This window comes from Gopherus flavomarginatus, chromosome 21, assembly GCF_025201925.1.
Source record: "Gopherus flavomarginatus isolate rGopFla2 chromosome 21, rGopFla2.mat.asm, whole genome shotgun sequence".
Taxonomy (NCBI): Eukaryota; Metazoa; Chordata; order Testudines; family Testudinidae; genus Gopherus; species Gopherus flavomarginatus.
The window spans coordinates 15,292,908-15,316,235 of NC_066637.1; the positions used below are offsets into that span (position 1 = coordinate 15,292,908).

At 43.2% G+C, this 23,328-nt stretch overlaps 1 protein-coding gene across 2 annotated transcripts in view; it reads left to right on the top strand.

Moving 5' to 3' along the window:
- The window catches only part of CAPZB (capping actin protein of muscle Z-line subunit beta), a 107,255-nt gene that overhangs the window by 78,232 nt on the left and 5,695 nt on the right, over positions 1-23,328 (top strand). For both annotated transcript variants that reach the window (XM_050931361.1, XM_050931362.1), the window contains exons 5-7: positions 8,360-8,501; positions 9,011-9,127; positions 22,692-22,757. In XM_050931361.1, the coding sequence (XP_050787318.1) occupies positions 8,360-8,501; positions 9,011-9,127; positions 22,692-22,757 (325 nt within the window). The remainder of the gene's footprint in view (positions 1-8,359; positions 8,502-9,010; positions 9,128-22,691; positions 22,758-23,328) is intronic.

Here is a 23,328-nt window from a genome sequence, read left to right on the forward strand (position 1 = left end):
CTGTGCCAAGCATGATTTCAGTACATTTAATGTCGCATGCACAAGAAATGGTTCCTTTTAGGCCTCCCATCTTTTCTGCCAAATATATTTTAATATTCAGTTTTATGCTTCAAATAAAAATAACTTGTTCCCGAGTGGTAAGTGCAAATACAGAGATGGTTCTGTGTAGATCAGTAAAGATGAATGACTGGTGGATTTAATGAGGCTCAACTCTAGGTTTATTGCATCTTTCCATACAGCAGCAAGGTGACATGTCCTGCGCTTTCTAGAGTCACACCCAGACAGCAGGTGCAGTAGACAATGGTGTGTCAGAGTTCTCCAGCCTAGTTTGTAAGCATGTAAATCGTTTGAGAGCCTTCAAGATCTAATTCCTGTCAATGTATTGCAGACCTGTAACACAGCATATCTTGCTGTAGTTTGTCACAAGACTGCTGTCTGAAGCTGTTTACCCCTGTACTGTATTTGTGTTAATTTCTCTGAAGGAAGGGAAGCAGGCCCTTACCTGTATTTAGATTTTGGGGCCTCTACCCAAAGCTGTAATAAACGGTTTTTCCATCCTCCCGGCTTTGCACCTGGACAGCTGCCCCGCTCGCCCCATCTTGATTACGGCACTGCCTGCACTAGGACTCTTTTTGTAACTGTGTACGTCGAGGTGCTGAAGTACTTATTTAAACAAGTCTGGGACTCCACCGTGTACCTCTGCAGTTTGCCTCTGAAGAGACTGACATAATTCTAGTTTATTTTGGAATAGCATGTGTGAGCAATTGTAGTTGGCAGAATGTAAAACTTGTCTGCAACTTCATTATATATGCAGCGGGCTCTCTACAGAATGGCCTGCTGTTGGTCAAACTGATGGATATAGGTGAGAGACTTGCAAGCAAGTCTCTGCCTCCTGTGGTTTAATGAGCCTGTTCTGAAACCGGAGATAGACCATGGTGTTAAAAGATGACTGTCTTTTGTGTTGGAGGCTAATGGAAGTTTGCTGGTGACTTCTCAAAGTGGTTTTGGTCATGACATTTCAAGCACTAAGTACGGTTGAATGCTTGGGAAAACTAAATGGGGAATGTCACTTTTGACAATGGTAATGTATTGAAAGCCACAAACTCTAGGATTCTAGGCCACTTCTGACTTTTAGCTGTTCCATTGTTTTGAATGCTGTTCTCCTAACACGCAGGCAGCATTATTACTCTTTATAGCTCTCCTTGCAGTTTGTCATCTAGCCGCAGTCCAGATGTGCAGTTAAGTGTAACTGAAGTTACACATACCTAATTTTATTGGTATGCTGGCTCGTAGGACTGTTGCACCTGCGTGTGCTGGAAAAAATTTCTGTTAAATACCTGTACAGAATCTACAGGCATATTTTGGGATGTGTTCATTAAACTGGACCGAGGACACACACATCTTACTTTTTCTAGTATTCAGGGAGCATCCTTATAGAACTTCATATGGCCACATTCCTGATTGTGTGAGAGATGAGGGAAAAGGAATAAAAGAACTTTGAATTGTCTCTAATTGAGCCAGTAAAATCCATTATTTCCTGCTCACTTCCCCCCCCCCCATATCAAACCGTCCTGTGCATTCTCATGCCTGTTGTTTTATTGTTGAACAGTATTCTGTATTTTCTTGCTGCTGTAAATCTGGGATGGGGAGAAGGTCAATGGTGAAATTACCTGTTGACAAAACTGAACTCTTTCTGTAGCCTTAAAATCTTTTTCCATCCATGAGCTAGTAATGTGTAGTCAGTTGGAATAAATAGCTTGACAACACCTTTCGTTGCTGAAACTAGCCATTTTCTTTATACTGATAAAGAAAAAATGCAAGTCAATGTTTGGTTTTGGGTGGGGGAGGTACATGATGAAAATTGTTCTGTTGAGTGTCCTACCAGTCACTGAAACTTCTACCATCAAATAGGCTCCCCTCCATTGACCTCCCTGTGATTATTCAGTCACCCATTAGAACTACCAGAAAACAGCAGCCCTTTTGGTGTGATTTTAATGCTTGTAGACAAATGCTCAAAAGCATTTTTGGAAGACAATAGGACTTTTTCCTCCATCAATATCAAGAACTTAGACTCACCTCTAGGTGCACTGACCAGCTGTTCCTGTTACATTCTGCAATTGCGAGAAGCATCTGTATAATTATCTAGAAAAAATCAAAGTGAAGAGTGTCACTTTACCAAATCCCGTCTAACGCACCACTTAACATTTTAAAATGGTTTTCATAAACAAATGGTATTGGTATTTGGCATTGGGTTTTGTGGCTTAATGTTGTGCTGCCAGAGTCATGAGCCAGATACAAAAACCCACCCGCTGTCTTTGGCACTAGATTACCCACTGGAAAATGCCCAAGTGTTTTTATGGATGTGATTTGGTTCTAGCGAAATTGGGAGGCATAGCTTGTTTTCATTGCAGTGTGATGGAAACTCACTTTCCCAGTATATAGTCCAAAATTCATACCAAGCCTTGTGGAAAGAGCTTTCCAATGGCCCCAAACAACAACATTATTAATCTGGTCTTCAGTGGTAAAATAAAGTGATCAATCTGTCCCTTTTTTTTAGGGTGTGCTATTGGAGAGAATGGAAACTTCCTCCCCAACCCAACTCTCTTGAAGTTATAGCTTTGTTCTGGCCAAGCTTTTACTCTCTAGAGTTCCTTAAACAAGTTTCCATCCTATGTGTCCACCCACCTAAACTTCAAACACTTCATAAAGCTTTGGATCTCTCTTAACTTAAATATTTTTTTATTCTCACATTCATAAAGTAGGTCATTAAAAAAAAAATTTTTTTAATGTGACTTTTTTGTGTGTAAAAAGACTTTTTTTCCAGGAGTTCTGTGGTTGAAGAGTAATGGACATAAAATCTCTGTACCTGACCATGACATTCAAACTATAAAGGGGTTCCAGTGAAAAATGGCATGCTACTCTGAACTTTAGATGGCGAGAGTTATTGATCTATTGGATCTAATGCCTTTTCAGTAACTCCAGGGATCAACCTCTTGAGCACAGTAAATATTTCCTGAAACATAACTTTAAGTCTTTGAAACAGTTGCAGCAGCCTTTATTGCAGGTTGGTTATCCCTTGAAGCCTCCATAACATAGGAGTGTGTCAACCAGCAGTGCAGCCTTCTGATAAAGGGTGGTGGGTGGTTAGCACAACCAAAATGTTTTGTTTTTGAATTCTCTTACTGCAAAATCTTGCCCCCTCCTCCATGCCAAAGAATAATCTGGAGATATCCAGTCCTTAAACTGAAGAAGACTTGAGTTCCCAGCTATTCTTATTAGCTTTGGAAAAATGTATTCACATTTCGGAAGCCTTGCAAAGCACCAGAAGTTGCACAGGAAGATAGGAATTGCCATATTGAGTCAGACCTGTGGTTCATATAATCAGTATCCTCTCTCTGACAGTGACTAGCAACCAGATGCTTCTGAGGAAGATGGACAATAATCTGCTCAACACTGCAGTCACACATACAACAATCTAGAAAGTTCAGAGGGGCATATGTCAAGAACAGGAATTAATGTAGACTGTCACCTCAGATAAGGTTCTAACAGTTCTAAGAGCCTCTTGGTAGATTCCAGTTCTTCGCTGTGTTTAGTTCCCTTGAGCTGGTCCTGATTTCCAGTTCAGCCATGCATTTCCTTTCTTCATTATAGAAAGCATCAGTTTATGCCCTACAGCAGAATTTTCCAAGTCAGTTGCCCACCTTTCTGCTTAGTTTTTTATTAAGTGCCTCTTTCTTTTCTGTGTCTGACGAAGCTTTCTTGGACATAGTCCAGTCTTTGTGCAGCAAATCCATGCTTACAAATGTAGATTTCAGTTCCTGCCAATCTCTGTCCAATTTTCTGTTGTTAACCTGTAGCTTCATCATTTTTTTTTGGGGGGGGGGGGAGAAGAAAATAAGCCTAGAGAAAAGTTCCCTAAACATGATGTCCAGGGTTTATGTATTTATCAGACATGTCCCACATCAGTATGGGTTATAAAAACTGATTAGGGAGAAATAGAACCTGAAACCTAAGATATATTCTCCATGTGACTCTGGCTGAAATCTAGGCTTCTGATCAGTGATATACACTTTCTTTTCAGGAAAACTAGTGAATTTTTGGAATAATCAAATATTGGTGAAGCATACAGCTAACATTTATCCCTTGAACATGATTGCTTTAAATTGTTTGTATTATCATTTGGGTCTCAAGATACCTTAGCTGGCTATGGCAAAGTAACTTTATTGAAATAGCATGTTAGTATTTAAAACAATATTAATACTATATTTGATTCATTAAATATACAAAGACTAGTTAAAGTGTTTCCATGTGTGTGCTGTTAGTTCTGGCGGGAGGTTCTTCAGATGGTTTTATGTGGTTTCAAACAACATTTTAGCACATTCTTAAAATACCCACAAAAGCCTTTTTGTAAAATCTCATAAATGTGAAGCACATAAAAATTATTTTTTTCTGTTTCATGTCATTAGGATCAAAGTACGGTAGGTAAGAATAAATTTACAAAAAACCCTTCTTGTTATAGTCCCTTTCTTAATTAATGTTTCAGGCTCATAGCAAACTCATAAAATGTATACCCTGTCTGTATACCCTTCAGTAATCTCAGTGATGGCCAGTTCACCCACAGTGGTTTTTTAGTACACGTGCTATGGAGGCAGATGTAGTTTCTATTCCCTAGCCAGGGGCGGCTCCAGACACTAGAGCACCAAGCGCGTGCCTGGGGCGGCAAGCAGTCATGAGCGGCCTGCTGGTCGCTGTGGGGGCGGCAGTCAGGGAGCCTTCGGAGACATGCCTGCGGGAGGTCCACTGGTCCAGCGGATTCGGCAGCAATTTGGTGGCAGCTACACCAAAGCCGCGGGACCAGCGGACCTCCCACAGGCACGGTGCTGAAAGGCCACCAGAATGCCGTGCTTGGGGCAGCAAAATACATAGAGCCGTCCCTGTCTCTAGCCTTTCAGCCCTTCTGCTCTCTTCTCCAAGGAAGCATCGGTCAGGCTGGAACTTCAGTTTTCTGAGGAACGGCAAGGCACACTGATCAATGCAGAAGTTACAGTTCATTCCCAGATGCTTCAGGAGAGTGTGAGGGCTTTTTTTTGGTAACCCAAAAGAGTTCTGGCTTCAGCATGTCTGCTCAGTTGAAAGGCTTTCCCTTTTTAATTTGTGGTAATGTTTCTGGATAACAATACTCCATAGGACAGTACTATATGCTGCTTTGTTACTAAATGCCAAATCTGTGCTTGCTGATCCATAGTGAAGGTCCCTCACTGGACACTAATTGCTGTAGTATTGAATTAACTATTTATACCTGTCTCCCAGTCTTCAGCATTCTTTGGTATGATGGCACATATGTGCAATAAGGAAGAATTTGGGCAGTGCTGGTGTCTCTGTGTATGGTGTGGTGGGTTTTTTTTTGTTTTTAAACTTTGGTTTGTGTCCTACAGATGGAGAGAGAATATTTGAGTAGAGTAGGCCACATTCCTTTACAATAATCTTTGTCTGTTCACACTATTCTGTGGGCACTGATTGGGGAGGACGCATTTTACTTCTGAAACTGTCTGTAGCATATCCAGAGATCCAAAATGAACAGCACGTGAAATCAAACCTTTAAATGCAGTTGTTAAAACAGGCTTGTGTAAAAGAAAATAGATTTTTGTCATGTTAATAATGGAGTGAGATTTTCCTTTCTTGCTGAAGGGAAACATGAAATGACTTCTTCATTTAAATTTACATGCTCCTCAAAAGGCAGTTAAAGTTAGGGCTGCAAAACGGTTTAACCTGGGTGACATTTTCCTTCCCTTGGCTGCTGAGCCACTATTCCAGTGAAGGGGGCTACCACTCAAGCAGCCTTCTCAGTTGTGTGATCTGCTCTTGCATTCCTCAAAACTTGGATTTTCTGATATTGTGTACACCCATAAGTGTACATGGTGAGCATATGAATGAACTAGATGTCTGCAGCTATATAAGCACTTGTCTCTTGGCTTTTTCAGTTTCCTGTACTTGCACCAGACGGACTGAACAGCAGACAATGCATTAGAACCACACTATTATGAACAGTCAGCTTCGTAGTTCACACATTAGGTCCAATTGTGACTAATAGCTAGCAGTATGAGAGACTAGTTAAACACTAAAGCAGAGACAAAAGCCAAATTAAAACTCTGCTATTAAATGGTGTGACAAATCTTAAGCCTTCTGACATGAGAGTTGAACTCTTTTATAGCTGTGTGCGCCATGGAAACTCCTATAAGTACAAAGTTAAGAGAAGCAGGGACCGAAATTCTTTGCTGTAGTAGTTAAATTACTAAAATCTCAGTTTTCTGCATGCTGTGGGAGAATATCCATGCTTTACGTCTCTTCCATAAGGAGAGCTTGAGATTCACTGTAGACACTTGCTAAGTTGAGAAGAAGGAACTGTAATTGTGCTAAAATGCTATAGGATTACAGTTGCAATCTGCTAAAAACCAAAAAGTAAACCATATGCTCCCCAATCTCTACTATCTCTGTTTACTTTACAGTAGATGTTTCATCCACCACATGTATAATGTGGTATGAAAGGTGTAAAGCAATTAGATCAGCAAAAGAGCAGGTGTGGGATTTTACAGTGTTCATAGTTCTCACAGTTTTGCAAGAATGTACTTTTTGGCCACAAAAGAAGAGAGATTCAATGTTTTAGGTTTATTCTCTGGGTTGTACCAGCTCCCAAGCAGGATACCAGGTGGATTAATATTTAAACCTAGCCAGTGGCCCTCAGTATATTCTTGGACAACGTGGAGACTGCCTGCCTGAAGTGGTATACATAATGCTATATTACATGTCCACCAATGGAACAATTAGCATGAGATGGTCATATAAGAAACCTAGGCTTTCTGAAAAGGTCTCTGATACATTAGCGAAAAAGGCAGAAGCACACAAGCAAGATGTCCAAGTACATAAACAGCTGCAAAGCATTTTCTGGGGCACGACAAAATGTGACCGTGGGCTCTACATCAATTCTCTGGGAGATAGCAGAGGACAACTTAAAGTACGACCATCTGCATCAGCCTGTGGAGCCATCACATGCCGGAGTGGCAGCCATAAACAGCCTTCTAATGCTCCCATCAAGAAATCAGATGTCTCTCCCTTTTCATCGATGGACAAGGTCTGGACAGAAGGAAAACAACTAACATGTTATGAAAATGTGCTGAACCAGGCATTTCTGATGACTGACTGTCTGGAGCTATGAGACCTGGCAAAGCACATGGCTGTAGATCCAGAGACAAACACTTCATCCTTCATCACTCAAAATGTAAAAGACCCATCCAAAAGTTTTATGGCATGGGTGTGGCTGTAGGACCTGATGGTATTCCACCTGAGCTGCTCCAGGGTGACCATCAGCCGTTAAGTGTGGGCATCAGGCAAAGTACCAGCCTCCTGCATGAAATCCATGCCTTGCTTAGGGATGCAAAAACGTCTTTTGTGCTGAAATAAGTTCAGGATCTGTCAAGTCTATGTACTATCTGTGTTGCTGTATGGGTCACAAACCTCTTACAAGCAGACTTGGAGTGGCTGGACACATCCTGTATGCGCTGTCAGGCCTAAATCCTGAACATAAACTGGTTTGACTTTGTGTAAAATGTCATCTCAGGGATCTGGCCTTCCTTCAATCACTTGTGTTCAAAAGCAGAGGTGCATTCTTTTCAGCCATGTGCTGGGATGTTTTTGTCCATCCCAGCAACACCATATGCTCAAACTGTCCATGGATACCTGGCACAGCCTGTCGGGCCACCCCAGAGATTTGTATTCAGAGAATTGAGCCAGATCTGGAAACTTCACTACACCATGCCTGGTGTGGTGCTATCAATGGCGGTGACTCTGGCTGCCCCAACGGTCCTCTGTAGACTGTTTGACTGGCCCTTCGTTTCTAAGAACTTCGGTTTCAGTCTAACTCTGATAGCAATAAATCAAAATGTCAGCTTTCTTCGCACAAACTTCAGACTGTAGTATAAAGTGACCTATCTGTTCCCTTTTGTCTTAATTAGCAGACTTTGCTATAAAAAACTCCCAGACACTTTCACTATAAAATACAGCCCTTTCTTTCAGCTTGGTTTGTAGCTTGCTCTGTAACAGCTGTTGCAGTTAATTGGAATTGGAGGATTAGTTCGCTCAAGTTGGATAGATATCCATAAATAGCTGTTTCTCACTAACCTATGTAAGGCTTTTATTTTCCTTAAGAGAAAAGTACAGTCGTTTTTATTAAAATGAATTACGTAAAATTATGAAAGCTTAAGTTCTTGGGTATCTAGTAGGCTGTCAACAGCAGTCTAAAAATTGTTCTGGAATCTGGGAACTTTTGCTTATCTGGGATCTTTTACTGGCTCTCTTCTTGCAGGTATTTTGAAGGTGGAGTCTCCTCTGTCTACCTCTGGGATCTGGATCATGGCTTTGCTGGTGTGATCCTTATTAAGAAAGCTGGAGATGGATCAAAGAAGATTAAGGGATGCTGGGATTCCATTCATGTGGTAGAAGTTCAGGTACATCCTGTGAGGCAGCTGATATTCCTAAATGAAAACAAAAGCCAGTTAATTCCAGACAATAAAGGTGTACAGGTGCTCCGCTGAACAATGCAATGTGATGTTGGGGCTGCGTAAACTTTTCCTGTATTCATTTTTGAAAAGTCCCTTAAGCAATTTGGATGAAGATAAGTCAGGGCTGTAATCAAAAAGATCTCAGAGATTGAAAATATGTTCTTTTCTGTGCATGTAACCATGAGCTTTTTTTAATTTAAACGTCTGCAGGTAAATATCACTAATTAAGTAATAAAAGTGGGCCATTGGGGAGTAAATTTCTTGAACTAGATTTGCCTTTAGGAAAGTGTTTGTGAGAGAGCATTTTAAGATATAAAACATTGGCTTCAGTCTGGCCATTCAGCTATGCTTTTCAGTCCTGTGGCTGCTGATGTGTCTCCCCCATGCTTTGCCAGCTTTTAGGTTTTATGTTTTAACTTGTCTCTCCATCTTCTTTTCCTCCTCTTCCCTTTCAGGAAAAGTCCAGTGGTCGCACTGCCCATTACAAGTTGACCTCCACGGTGATGCTATGGCTGCAAACTAACAAAACTGGTTCCGGTACCATGAACCTCGGAGGAAGCCTTACCAGACAGGTACTACAATATACTAGCATTTGAGGATACGTCTGCGAAGGGATAAAAGACGCACAGCATGGCCACAGCTGACTCAGGCTCACGGGGCTTGGGTTGAGGGGCTAGAAATTGCTGTTAGATGGTCAAGCTCAGGCTGGAGCCTAAGCTCTGGAACTCTCTATCCTTATAGGGTCCCCAGTCCAAATGTCTATACAGCTATTTTTCTTTGGCCCTGGAACCCAAACCTGGTGAGCAGAGTCAGCTGACCCAGGCCAGCCACAGCTTTTTTTAAATCCCTCAGTAGACATACCCAGAGTCTTACAAGCTTAAGGCATCCCCTTTTATTATTTGTATTGCAATAGCACTCAAAAGCCCCAGTCAGGATGAGAGGCCCCATTGTCCTAGGTGCTGTATACACCCGGGGGTTCTCCTGCCATCGCAATTCATTAAGACAAGTAACACTTTTCAATGCTTATCCTGTTACCATATGAAACTTCTCTTGATGGTGGTAACGTTCTTAACAAAAATCATAAATTCAGTAGGAATTTGGGTTTCCTTGTCAGTCTTTTAATGTGTGTGAAGTGGCCTTGCTGAATTTTCACAGCTTCTACTTGCATGCTTTCCTGATTAATATTCTTTAGGTTAGATATTAAATAACTACAGATGGACTTGTTCATTTTGCTCATGCCTGCCCTTACAAGATCAGGCGCATTATAAAAATGTCTCTATCTAAAGCCAACCTGGCCCGTGAGATTACTCCTGTATCTTGCATGTTCTGTAGAATTATTTTGTTTGTTGATTATAATAACTTTCTTTGCATTTTTCCTAAGACTTCAAACATGCAGTACTTGTAGAAGTGTGTTTGGCTGCTGCTGTACCTGAATGTTGTAAAACAAATCCTGTTGATCCGTCACTTTAATTGTTGGTTCTTCACACCAGCATTTTAATTGCATTGCCTTTGCAGAAAAAGGTCAATCTTTTGGGAGTAGGGTGCCCAATTTATCTCAATAGTCAAAAGTGTGGCTGTCGAAGGCACATTTTATGGGCAGTAGTGGTTTAATTGAAATACTGGTGGTGGCCAGCAATTCAGCTCCACAACGAGAATTTCCAAAACACACATTGCCTGTGATAAGGCAGCCAGTGCGTACTCCGAAATGAATAGAACAGTTCATATTGCAGTGAGTATCTGTGCCAGGTGTAAAGGTGGGGAAAGGGGATGTATCCACATAGCAGAACTTGAAGCACTGTGTTGCTATTGGAAGCACCAAAAATTTGCCATAGACGTGCATTATTTTTCCCTGTTGATGTTGCAGAAGAAAATGATGGGAAAGCAAAAATTTGCGTCTGGAGACATTGTGCATTACATACTGTTGAAAATGTTAATACTTGGGTTTTGATGACTGGGATAAATAATTATCACTAGGCCTCCCTGATACTTTCAATCTTAGCTGTGAAATGGAAACCAATGATTTGACTGTGGCCATGGCCTTGCACTGCATGACAACTCATGCCAAGGAAAACAATAGCCTGTTGAGTGCTTGTCCTCAGTATACCTTGGCCTGCACTTACTAGGCTTTGTTTGGTTGGACTTTCACTCTCTGAGCTTTAATGAGGAAATTCATGCTTCTGTTGTCATTTTAACAGCAGATCATGTAATTCATATGTGATGCATTAAAGCGGAGGCCTGCTTCCAATGTAAGTAACTATAAAAAAGCCACTAGGGAAATGATGCACTACTTCTGCACAAACAATGGAAAATTCTGAAACTCAAATTAGCTTCAGGTCTGAGATTTTTTTGCTCTACAAATGCCATAGTGGCTTTATATATGTAAAATAACGTTGTCAGAATCCAGTGCAAATGGATTATCAGTAAATATTTTGTCTCTTCTGAAGAGCTACCATGCTGTGTGTGCAGGAGTTCTGACATAGTTGTCTGTCTGTCTGTCTGTCTAGGATATCGTGCGTAAGCAGTTTGCTTTAAGGTGGCTGGAGTTGTCAGCTAGAGTACTTTTCTCTTCGTGCTTTAAATCCTGTGTATCCCATCACCTAAAGGGGTATCTTATGCCTAGGAACAGCACTATATATTTTCCTTGGTAGGCTTTTTATGCAGTCTACCATAAAGTTCAACATGTTAAATCATGTTTTTAATCGAATCAGGTCCTTAATGTCAATGGAAAGATCCAATTTTCAAGACACTGTAGTTTAGGGTCACCAGTATAGTTTTGAAATAACTTTGGCTATTGTTTTGGTTATCTCTCCATTTAAATTAGTACTATAGTTGACCACCTTGAGACCTGAAACAAGAATAGCAGATCTGTCCTTGTTTCACTGCAACCTTCTAAGTGTTCACTAGCTTCAAAATACTCTGTCTTGTGATTTGATGCCAGAGAAGTTTTTGATGCCTCAAAAGGGAATTCTGCCGAGAGTCATAGTTTGAAACCAGTTTGGTCTCCTTGTCACACATTGTGTTCTTTCCACCAGTGACTACCTTGGAGGAAGAAGCGGGTGCAAACGGACAGCTAATGTAATGCCTCCAAATTTACCCGCTCTGGCAGCTACAAATAGCTGGGCAAGTCTCACATTGAAATGTTATGGTGCTGTGCTGTGGGAACCATGTGCGGTTTGGAATGGAAACACTTGCTCCTCGCTAATTCCCATTCCTATTGTCTGTACTGTGCTTGAGGTTACTCTTGATGTGGCCAGTTCAGCATTACTGTTACATGCCTGGACAGTGGGGTCAGGGAGTTTTTCTTTCTCAATTCTCACATGGTACTCTCTTCTGCAGCCATTTCCCATTGGCAGAGTATTGTTGCCAAGCACAGGAACCATATAAATCCTGCTCTGGACTTCTTCCTTACTTTTGTTGTTGCTTTCATCTGGATTCTTTTGTGTTTCTTTAGAATAGTGGGTCTCTGCGTTTCTGCTATAGAATCCTATTGCTGTCCAAACTGCTTATGTATTTGAAGGGTCACAGGTTATTCCTGAAAAATGTATATTCTAGTTTGAGAAGAACTTTTTATTTTCCAAATTCTTTTATTATGAGTGACTTTACCCAAGTCATTTCCTGAGTGCCCTAATCCAACCTTTAGAATAATCTGGATGTTATACTCCGGCAAAATTATATTGGCGATAAATATGTAACCCATTGTGAATTTAGTGACACTGTAACTTCACTGTGAAATATATTTGCATGACACTCTCACTGCGTGGCATACCTGTTCTTATCCATTGAAACAAGAATCCTTGACAGCTCTAAAGGTTTTGCTATTTAAATACATGTTGCAATTCTGCACCTCTCCATATGCCACAACAGTACTTTTTTTGCATTTATGAACTGTCTGTTTTTAATATTTGGAGGTGGTTATGTAAAATGAATTTTTAAAAAATAAAATTTGCAGGGGAAACTTTGCTTTGCTTCTGATTGGAGAGAGGAAAACTTTTTTTGTTTCTTTAAAGTTGATTTGATGCATCTCAAACCAAAAATGAAATATTTTGTTTCAAACAATGTTTGTTTTGAAATTATATTTTTTTACTGTAAGAAGATTTGAAATTGAAACAATGTTTTGATTGACTTGATCAGAAACTTTTTGAGCTTTTCCGTTTTTGTGAATTTTTTTGAGATTTTTACCTTTGTCCTGATTCAAGATGGGAAAAACTATTGAAATTACAAAAATTACTGTAGGAATAAGACAATTTCCTGAATAGCTCTATACTGTTCCATGATCCACTGATTATAATTTTCAGGTAGAAGGTTAGAAGGTGACTTTGTAAAGGTGCTTCATAAAAAAATCTGTGCAGAACAGCCCTTCTACTTATGTATCGGCTTATGCAAGGGAAATATAGACACCCTCTGATTCGTTGCAGAACTAGACTTCTGTTGGACTGAAAGGAGAAAAGATAGACTTTTGCCACCAGAGTTCTTCCACAAATGGCATGAAATGTCAGCATGAACACTTTATTTTTGCAGTTGCCTAAACCAGGATGCAGTCCCAGGCACTTTATGTTCTGAAGACAAGCTTGGACGCAGTTCAAGAGAACTCCAAATTAAGGCAGTGCAGGCCAGGACGGAGGAAGTAACTTCCAGCTTCACATCCGACACTGGCAGGCTTCAGTAAATATGAGGGCTGAGGTTGCAACTCAGAAAGAGACAGAGTGAATCAGTCACTTATATGTAGGCTGCATTGACTGGGAACGACAGAAGGAAGTAGTGCACAGCTGAAAGTGAAACAGGCCATCCTTAACTTACAGATAAAGGTGCAGCTCCTACAGGGAACAGAAAAAATACCAGCTGTATTTAGGTCAAATGCTATCCTCCAGTGGATACAAGTAAACCCCATACATGTTGAGGTCTGATGCTGGGCAGATGCTGTGTGTTATATCAGTTTCTGACAGACATGATGGCTTTGCCTTTTTTTACACATTGGAAATGCTTGTGGAGTGTGATAGGCAATTTTTTTTGGGGTGGGGGGAACTGAGGTGTGATTTCAGCGGTCTCCACTTTTATTCAAGGTAAGAGCAGCTTGCTCAAACTTGCTCCAGTTTATGCAAAGTAGGTGTAGCCTTCAGGCTCCTGGCAAATAATCAAAATAGCCTTTGGTTGGGCAAAGCTTTGATGCTCCCAGCTTAGAGGTAAGACTAACAGGTGCCTTTCTGAGACTCTTATGCACAAAGAACCTGTGTGTTTTTTGTTAAGTGAGGTTGAACGTTGCAAGGAAGTGCTAGTTTGCTGAGAAGGAAGCTGGCTCACAAGCTATAGTTTATCCACATCTGGAGGTGTGGGAAGGGAAGAATATAAATCTGTGGGGGAAGTGTAGCCTGGGATTTCAGATTAAAGCACTGCAGATGTGTGTGTTGATTTTCAGATTTGAAATACGTAAATAGTGAAGGTGGAACATTTGCACTGCTAAATGAAGGCTGGTCTGTTGCAAGCTGAGCTTTCCCTGTGTTCAGGAATAAGTGCCCTGTGATATATCGCTGTGCAATAAAACACCAGCACGGACATTCTGCCATTTATCATAATAGGAAAATCCTCCCAAGCCTGGGCTTTGCAATTAGGCAAGCCATATATTTTAATCAAATAGAGCTTTCATGTAAAGGCCTATCCCACTGATTTCCAGATGTTGTAGAATGAAGTGAGAAGTAGGGGAATGTATTTCCACCAGAGGGATCTTAAAACTTGTGGTAGTCACAGACCTTGTGCCTCCCCCTTAGCAGATGCCCAGTTTCCTAAATGTGCTGTCTCTGGAGCAGGGAATCGAACCACTATTTATTTTGGTTCAGTTCAGGTTTGAGTTCAATTGCATTCTGTGTATTTGGGTTTAATTTCAATTTAAGCCACCCAAAAAAACAATTCAGTAACCGCTTTGAACTGGTTCAAAACATATTTCAGTCTTATTGGACGTAAATTTAAAAAAAGAGAGAGTTGAAACTTAAAGTTGAAACTATTTTGATTTTTGGCCATTTGTTTATTTTTATCTTTAACTTTACATGAGTTTTCCTAGTATTTTTCTGTTGCCAAATAAACAATTATTTTTCTATGAGGTATTTATTTGAGCAAACTAGACAGCTTCCAGTGTTCACTCTTTCATATTGGGTGTTTGCAGTGAATGGATAAATTTGAGTTTGGGAAATGGGCCCTGCCTCAAGTGAAACATCTGGAGGGAGAAGCTGCTTGGGGATGGGTGGGAGGAGGCCTGTCCTAAGGGGGAGAAGGGTTGGAGACTCATTACCTTGGGCCTGGAGAGGTATTCCAGGACCAGGGAGCATTCCACCTCTTCTCTCCCTGGGGGGAGCCTCAGAGCGTTTTTCTATCCAGCAATAAAAGACCCACAGCACAAAGTTTCAGAGCCCGGGTCATCTGGCTCAGGCTCGCGTGGCTAAAAATAGCCGTGTAGACATGCAGGCTCCACTGGAGCCTCCCACCTCCTCAGGTTTCAGAGCCCAGGCTCCAGCCTGGACCCAAATGTCTACACGCCTGTTTTTAGCCCTGCAGTCCGAGCCAGCTGACTTGGGCTCTGGGACTCGCTGTGGGTTTTTCATTGCTGTGTGGATGTACTCAGAGGTGGTGGTTAAACCGCTGTGCCCTCTGGCTGCCTCATGTGGTGTGCAGGCAGCTCCTAAGCTTCCCCTCCCCCTATACATGGGCTGGCCTCCTTCTGTTCTTCTTTGAGTGTTTGTTCATGTCGATTCCAATCAGGTGTGCGCACGTGCACAGTAGCTGGAAGATTTTTCCCATAGCAGCATCCATCAGGTCAGTCCAGGCGCTCCCTGGAGTTGTGCCTTCATGGCGCTCAATATAGAGCCCTGCTGATCCTCCACCCCCTCTGTTCCAGTCACCATCACTGGCATAAGAAGGAACTTCCCCTAGCCCTTGCTTTAGCAAGCGCATTCAACTCCAGTTAGTTGATCTTAGTATTTAATAGTTAGTGGTTAGAGTTGTTGGGGGTTTCTACCCTTCTTCTGACTCCCTGAAGCCATGGTGTGCTGCAGTCCCGGGGGTTTAACAACTGTGTGGTCTGCATGAAGCTCGTGCCAAAAAGTGATCCACACTCCTCGTGTTTAGGATGCCTAGGGGGAGGGTCACCAAAAGTATTGCTGTAAGATCTGGTGCAAGTTCCACCCTAGAACTCTTAAAGAGAGAGAACAGCGGCTTAAAGTGATCCTCATGGAGGCAGCTCTAACGTCCCCATTCAGACCCAGGCTCGGGACCGGGCTTCTAGCACTTCCTCCTCAAGGTGGAGCGCTCCAGTGTCGTCGTCGAGTTCAGTGCCAAGAAGGGACTTGTCCTGGGACGCTTGGCATCAGGACGGTGCTGCAGAAGAAAAAGAAGCTTGCCAGTCGGTCACCCCCGGCTAAATCTAATCAGTTTCACACATACAGAATGGGAGGAGACTGTCTAGGAAGGAGTGTGGCAGAAAGAGATCTAGGGGTCATAGTGGACCACAAGCTTAATATGAGTCAACAGTGTGATACTGTTGCAAAAAAAGCAAATGTGATTTTGGGATGCATTAACAGGTGTGTTGTAAACAAGACACGAGAAGTCATTCTTCCGCTTTACTCTGCGCTGGTTAGGCCTCAGCTGGAGTATTGTGTCCAGTTCTGGGCACCGCATTTCAAGAAAGATGTGGAGAAACTGGAGAGGGTCCAGAGAAGAGCAACGAGAATGATTAAAGGTCTTGAGAACATGACCTATGAAGGAAGGCTGAAGGAATTGGGTTTGTTTAGTTTGGAAAAGAGAAGACTGAGAGGGGACATCATAGCAGTTTTCAGGTATCTAAAAGGGTGTCATCAGGAGGAGGGAGAAAACTTGTTCACCTTAGCCTCCAATGGTAGAACAAGAAGCAATGGGCTTAAACTGCAGCAAGGGAGATTTAGGTTGGACATTAGGAAACAGTTCCTAACTGTCAGGGTAGTTAAACACTGGAATAGATTGCCTAGGGAAGTTGTGGAATCTCCATCTCTGGAGATATTTAAGAGTAGGTTAGATAAATGTCTATTAGGGATGGTCTAGACAGTATTTGGTCCTGCCATGAGGGCAGGGGACTGGACTCGATGACCTCTCGAGGTCCCTTCCAGTCCTAGAGTCTACGAGTCTATGAGAAGTGAGACCCCAGGCGAGCCACCGCTCGAGATCCCCAGGCGAAGCAGTTGAGTCCAGGCCCCCCATGTTCACTGGTCTCTACCGGCCAGCAGCTACCACTTCCTTCGATGCTGGAAGCTTTTGAAGCTGCTCGGGATCTGCTGCACCTTACAGCGCCCCTCCTAGTAGGGAGCAACCTCTGGCGGTCCCACCCCGCCCCCAGGTGTAGTCAGGAGGGAAGTTGGCAATGATGTCCAGGCATTCCCCCTCTCCACATCCTTTGGCACTGGCCCACTGGGACAGAGAGCTTAGTCGCGCCAGGCGTGGCCACCTCAGTGGCAGAATCCATCACAGTGGCCATTCTGGACCCCCTGGGCCTTTTACGAGAGCCAGGGAGGGATCCACGGGCACTGCTTTGCAGAGTCTTCAGTGACCTCAGCCACATTAGTCCCACCATCACCCGTGCAGCTCACTTCAGCGCCTGCCCACATCCCAACGCCATCAGCTGCGGCACCATTGCTGGCACCAGCGACTCTTTTGATCTTGGCACCGACAGCGATTTCAGGTCATGACAGACAATACAACAGCAATGTTCTATATCCACAAACGGCAGGGTGTACACTCCTCTCCCCTGTGCCAGGAAGCCCTCATGCTGTGGGACTTCTGTGTAGAGCATTCAATACACCTGCACGCATCGTACCTTTCTGGGTTACAGAATGAGCTGACAGATCACCTCAGCCACGAGTGGTCCCTTCGCCCAGACGTCATGATTTCAATCTTCTAGAGCTGGGGCTTTCCCCAGATAGACCTATTCACCACACGACGCAACAGGAAGTGCCAGCAGTTCTGATCCTTCCAAAATCACAGCCCAGGCTCCAGCGCAGATGTGTTCCTCTTCCCGTGGGGAAGTCGTCTGCTATACACCTGTCCGCCCATACCACTCGTTCACAAAGTACTCGTCAAGATCCAGAGAGAACAAGCTCATGTCATGTTGATAGCTCCAGCCTGGCCCCATCAGCACAAGTACACCTCTCTCCTAGACATGGAACCCCCAATTACCCGTCTGCTCTTCCTGGACCTTCTGACACAAGATCACAGTCGTCTTGAGCATCCGAACGTTGAGTCACTTCACCTCATGGCTTCTCCATGGTTGGACCTGATGGAGCTTTCCTGTTCATACCAAGTAAGACAGGTCCTCCTTGACAGCAGAAAACCCTCTACAAGAGCCACATACCTTGCAAAGGGGAAGAGATTTTCAGTCTGGTTGGCACAGCACCATTTGTCCCTGATGCTTGCCTCAGTGTCACTTATTCTGAATTACCTCTTCCTTCTGAAGCAACGTGGGCTTTGGTTGTCATCAATGAGTGTGCACTTAGCCACCATCTCGGCCTTCCACCTGGGCACAGAGGGTCACTCTGTGTTTGATAACCCTATGGTTAGCAGGTTCTTAAAAGGGCTCGACAGGCTATACCCTAGCATCCGTCAGCCTGTCCCTGCTTGGGACCTCAACCTGGTCCTCTGTAGGCTCATGAGCCCGCCTTTGAACCATTAGCGACATGCTCCCTACTCTTCCTCTCTTACAAGGTGGTGTTCCTGGTAGTGATAACCTCGGCCAGGAGAGGCCTGAGCTCAGGGCCCTAACATCAGAGCTTCCCTACACCGTGTTCTGTAAAGACAAAGTTCAGCTCAGGCCTCAACCTGCTTTTCTCCTGAAGGTTGTGTCGCAGTTCCGCATCAACCAGGACATCTTTCTCCCGGTGTTCTACCCTAAGCCGCATTCCAGCAGCAGGGAGCAGAGGCTCCACTCTCTGGCTGTCCGCAGGGTGCTGGCCTTTTACATCGAGAACAAAACCGTCCAGAAAATTGGTCCAGTTGTTCGTGTCATTGGTGGACAGAATGGAAGGTAGCCTGTGTTGTCACAACGCATCTCGTCACAGATTGCGTCCTGTATTCATGAGTGCTACAACCTGGCAGGTGTTCCCGCACCCCCAATCGCTGCACAGTCCACCACGGCGCAGGCTTCATCAACAGTGTTCCTGGCTCAGGTTCCCACTCAAGAACGGTGATGTTGTCCTCGTTCCATACTTTCGCCATGCACTATGTGACTACCCAGCAGGCCAGAGACGATGCAGCCTTCGGATGAGCAGGGCTCCAATCAGTGGAAGACTCTGACCCCCACCTCCTGAATTTGGGCTTAAGTCACCTGATTGGAATTGACATGAACAAGCACTTAGTAAGAAGAAAAAAAGTTTTTTCACCTTCTTGTAACTGTTGTTCTTTGAGATGTATTGTTCATGTCCGTTCCAATACCCACCGTTCTACCCCTCTGTCGGAGTAGCCAGCAAGGAGGAACTGAAGGGGTGGCAAGTCAACAGGGCTCTATATTGAGCGCCATGAAGCCGTGACTCCAGGGGGCGTCCGGACCAACCCAACAGATGCTGCTAGGGAAAAATCTTCTGGCTACCCTGCACATGCACACACCTGATTGGAATGGACATGAACAACATGTCTTGAAGAACAACAGTTTCGAGAAGGTGAATAACCATTTTTTCTCCTTGAACAGAGGCAGGCCTTGCTGGTAACATTCTCATGCATGTTATTTTATAATGAAAATTAGATCACAGTAGTGTGTGGTGTTTTGTTTTTGTTTTGTTTTTTTTATAAATGGTCAGCTTAAAAAATGCTGAACTTTTATTCTAACAAGTAACACACTTTTTTTTTTTTTCTTCCCCTGTTCCAGTTCAGGTTCAGTATGCAGGACAAAATGTATGTTCAGGTTCAGATCCGACTCGAGTAAAAATACTAGTTTGAACGGGTTGCCCTGTTTGCTACATGCGTAACATTTTGGGGTACAATAGAATGGATGAGATTCACTGGTAATTGCACAGGGAATTCCTTCTGCTTCTTCATGTGAACTTGTCAGACTTTCCAGTTGTCCAGTCACATAATAGCTGGGAGCGGGAGGGAGGGAAGAGCATGCATAGACCAGCAGGGTGTAGAACTGGTTTACCATCACAAGATGGGTAGTTTAAGGCTTTGAATATACAATTCTGGGAAAGAGGAAGGGCACATTTAGGCTGCACTGCTTGAATAGGTACATTTGAAGGCCATGCACAAACAGAAATCTTCAGTGGAGTTCTGCAAAACTAGCAGTATTGGGATATGTGACGTTTACACCCTCAATTTTACTTTGGGGCATCTGCTTTTAATTTAGAATCAAACTTAGTAGAAACTGCCAAGTTTTGCTTCACTTGGTGTCCAAACATTTTGACATTTTTCCCACCTCAATCTCATTCTCTGCCTGCTGGCCTAGGCTTGTGAACCTTTGGGCAAAACTGGTCATTTTAAATTCCCTTAGAGAAGTTTGCATTGCTCCATTCCACAACAGCTGTATACATTGATTGGGGTTCTTCAGAGTGACATGGATTAATTTTCTTCAAATCTTTTCTACTATTCTCAGGGACACTCATGATGGACCAAAATACTTATCCAACTTAGATTTCTCTTTCATCTTATCTTCTTTTCCTGCAAATAACCTTGCAAAAAGTCCAGACAGCAGCAGACAGCTGCTGTATTCTGCATGTGAGACGTCCCAAGTCTCCAACTAGCTATCCGGAGCTTAATATACCCAGAAGAGCGAACTTCCCTCAGAGTTGGACTTGCAGCAGATGTCTCGGGAAATGAGGCAAGGAAGCCAGCTAGTGTGCATCTCAAATGGGAGAGGAGTGACTGAGACATGTAGATGGGACTTGGCTCATTCTGGAGTATTAACTTTTTTTGACTGAGCTCATTGGCAGATGGGGAGTGACAGTGGGAAGACAAGCTGCTTGTTAACATCAACGTACAGAATGGAATTTCCCCTCCAAAGTAAATTAACCCCCTTTTGTAGCAGCTGTAGGCTTTCTGCTTGAAATCTTATATTAACAGCCCACTGAAGGAGCCTTTAAAAGAAAAAAAGCTGCTGTTTGTATAACATGGCTGCGGACTGACTCTGAACTCCCTTAAAACAGCCTCTCATAACATCTGGGCTTCTACAGCACATAAAAATGTTTTCCTTCTGGCAGCTGATTTTATGGAGACGTAATAAAATATGTTTTACAAAAATAATTCTATTTTCAGATTGTGTTTTGCCAGTGAGCGGGGCCTGTCCAGGTGTGGAGGAGACGCAGTGGGGAGCCTGTGGAAGTAAATCAACCATTGCCAGTGCCCCCAGTGTCCCAGATTTGGTCAATTTACTGATGGCTCCCCCAGCCTCACCATAATGTGTGCTTGTATAGTTCAGATTTATGTTCATCCTCTCCGCGGTCAGATCCTTTTTCTAGGCAACATGTCTCTATGGTATGTAAACAATCTGACTGTGTAATCTAAGGGGAAAATGAAACTTTCTTCTTCCCCCCTCTCTCCCTCCTCACCTCCCAGGTTATTTTTTGCCTTCAAGGCTCAAACTTAATTAAATGCACCTCCAGGCTTGTTAGACACTTAACTTAAAAGGAGAAATCTGTAGCTGCTCTAGATTTCTAGACTAGACCTCGAGGAAGGGACAGGAACAGATGGATAAGAGAATTCAGTGGGTTACTGAAACTCTCTGATGAATCCCCTGTCTACAACGTCATCTTTGTTTTTATGCCTTGTCAGCACATCTGTATCCGTTGCCTGTCCTAGGACTGATATTCACTGGTTGGCAGCATATCTGCATTTAGCGAGAAGAATTTTCACCTAAGGCAGCAGAGGAGCCAATCTCTTCACTAGCACCACAAGTTTACAGATTACTTGGGGCTTGCTGTGGTCTCCAGAGGAATGCTGCCTTAGGCTGCTTTAAGTAGAGGCAGAGCTTGTAAAGGGAACATGGCATTCTAGTGTCAGCTTTAACTTACTCACTCTCAGTGGGGAAAGGGGTTCAAAGTCTCAGCTGGCTCATTGCTGTCCCCTGTTCAGACTTCCCTAAGCAGGTGTTCTACAGTGCATAATTGAGGATTTTACTCATTAAAACAATAGCATCAGTAATGGGGCTTAACTTTGTCTTGGTTGCAGAAACTTCGTGTTAAATGGTCAAAGTGTTAACTCTATGCGCCTTGCAAAATAGAACCCTCCATGCCAAGCACTTAGTGTCTAAAACACCTTTGCTCTTTCTAATAAGAGATGAATTTTGGTGGAACTTCCTATTTCTGTGTGCGCCTGAAGTTTGGTAGCAGCTGAAGGCTGGCAGTAACCTAAATTATCTCTAATTTTAGCAGACTGCTGTGGTCTTTCCTTCCCAAACCATAGCAGCTTGGGACATCCACAGTATTCCTCCCACTTCTGTTGGAAGATAAATAATTTCCAAAGTGCAGATAACTGGGAAGATCTGAAAACACTGAATTTGCTCCCGTATGTGGTTAGAAATAGGGCTGAGATGAAGAATAAAAAACAGCTCTTTTTACAGGGACAGACCTCAGATGTTAGACTCACAGCTCCATCCAATGTGCACCTCATCAGTAGCTCCATTGTTCTATGAATCCAGACAGCTTCTGTGTTCCCCTTCTTTCTGTCCCCATCAAAGAATAATTGCATGCATTGTGTATCTACTGCAGCCACATCATGGCCAACTCTGCAATATACATTTATCCCCTTTAGAGATGATAGGTTAGTGCTGGTGCAAACAGAAAGGGTCTCTCATGGTACTGTGCAGTTACTGCGGGTGAAATGGGATTACTGAGAAACGTTTAAAGGAAGCACCAACATGACCCTGTCTCCACCCTGGGGATGGCTTGTTCTTCATGTGAGATGGTTGCTTGAGTTGGCTGGTGTACTGGTCACTAATGAGATTTGTACTTTTGGGGTTTCCCATTTGGCTAACAAACCATATGCATTTTATACCTGACCTTATTCTGAAAAAGGCTGCATTTACTCTACAACTCTGGCATTTAACCACATTCTCCCATCCCTGCTGTTAGTATGTGGAACTATCATGTATCCCTTCCCGCCTTGTTTCTCCATTACAACTGGTTCTGTTTCTTTTCTCATCAGATGGAGAAAGATGAAACTGTGAGCGATTCCTCTCCACACATAGCCAATATTGGACGCTTGGTAGAGGTAAGTACACTGGGACCATCGCAGCTCTAGTAACTTACGTTGTACCAAGGCTAAATTTCCCAGCCATCTTTGCTGTCTAATGAGTTAAGGCGCTTTGCGTGCTTCACAATAGTTCTTAGCTGTGAAAGGTCTTTCCTGCACAATTCTAGTAACTCCTTCCTTACCTCTCTCCCCCGCTCAATACAATAATAACCTTCCTGGAAATGAAATGGCCGTGTCCTTAGTATTAGTAAACACTTTCGCACCTGGAGACACTTACAGAGTCATTGTTTTTGACGGAATTACTTAAAGCCATGCCATAGTATACCGAGCTGCCTTTCAGCTGACATGTCAGCACGTAGGAAGTGCTCATTAAGCGCGCTGCAGTTGTTTTTCACAGCACTTGACTTCATTGCAATTGTCAGTCTTATCCGCAGTGTACTAAGAGTCAAGGATAAGATTGCATCAGTTGCTGGAAAAGGGGTGTGGAGCAGCACCTGGTGGCTGTTTTACCACATCATATTCTAGAAAGAAACTCTTATCCTCATTGATTTCAGGCTTCATAGTCACTTACTTTGGAAGGAGGGGAGAA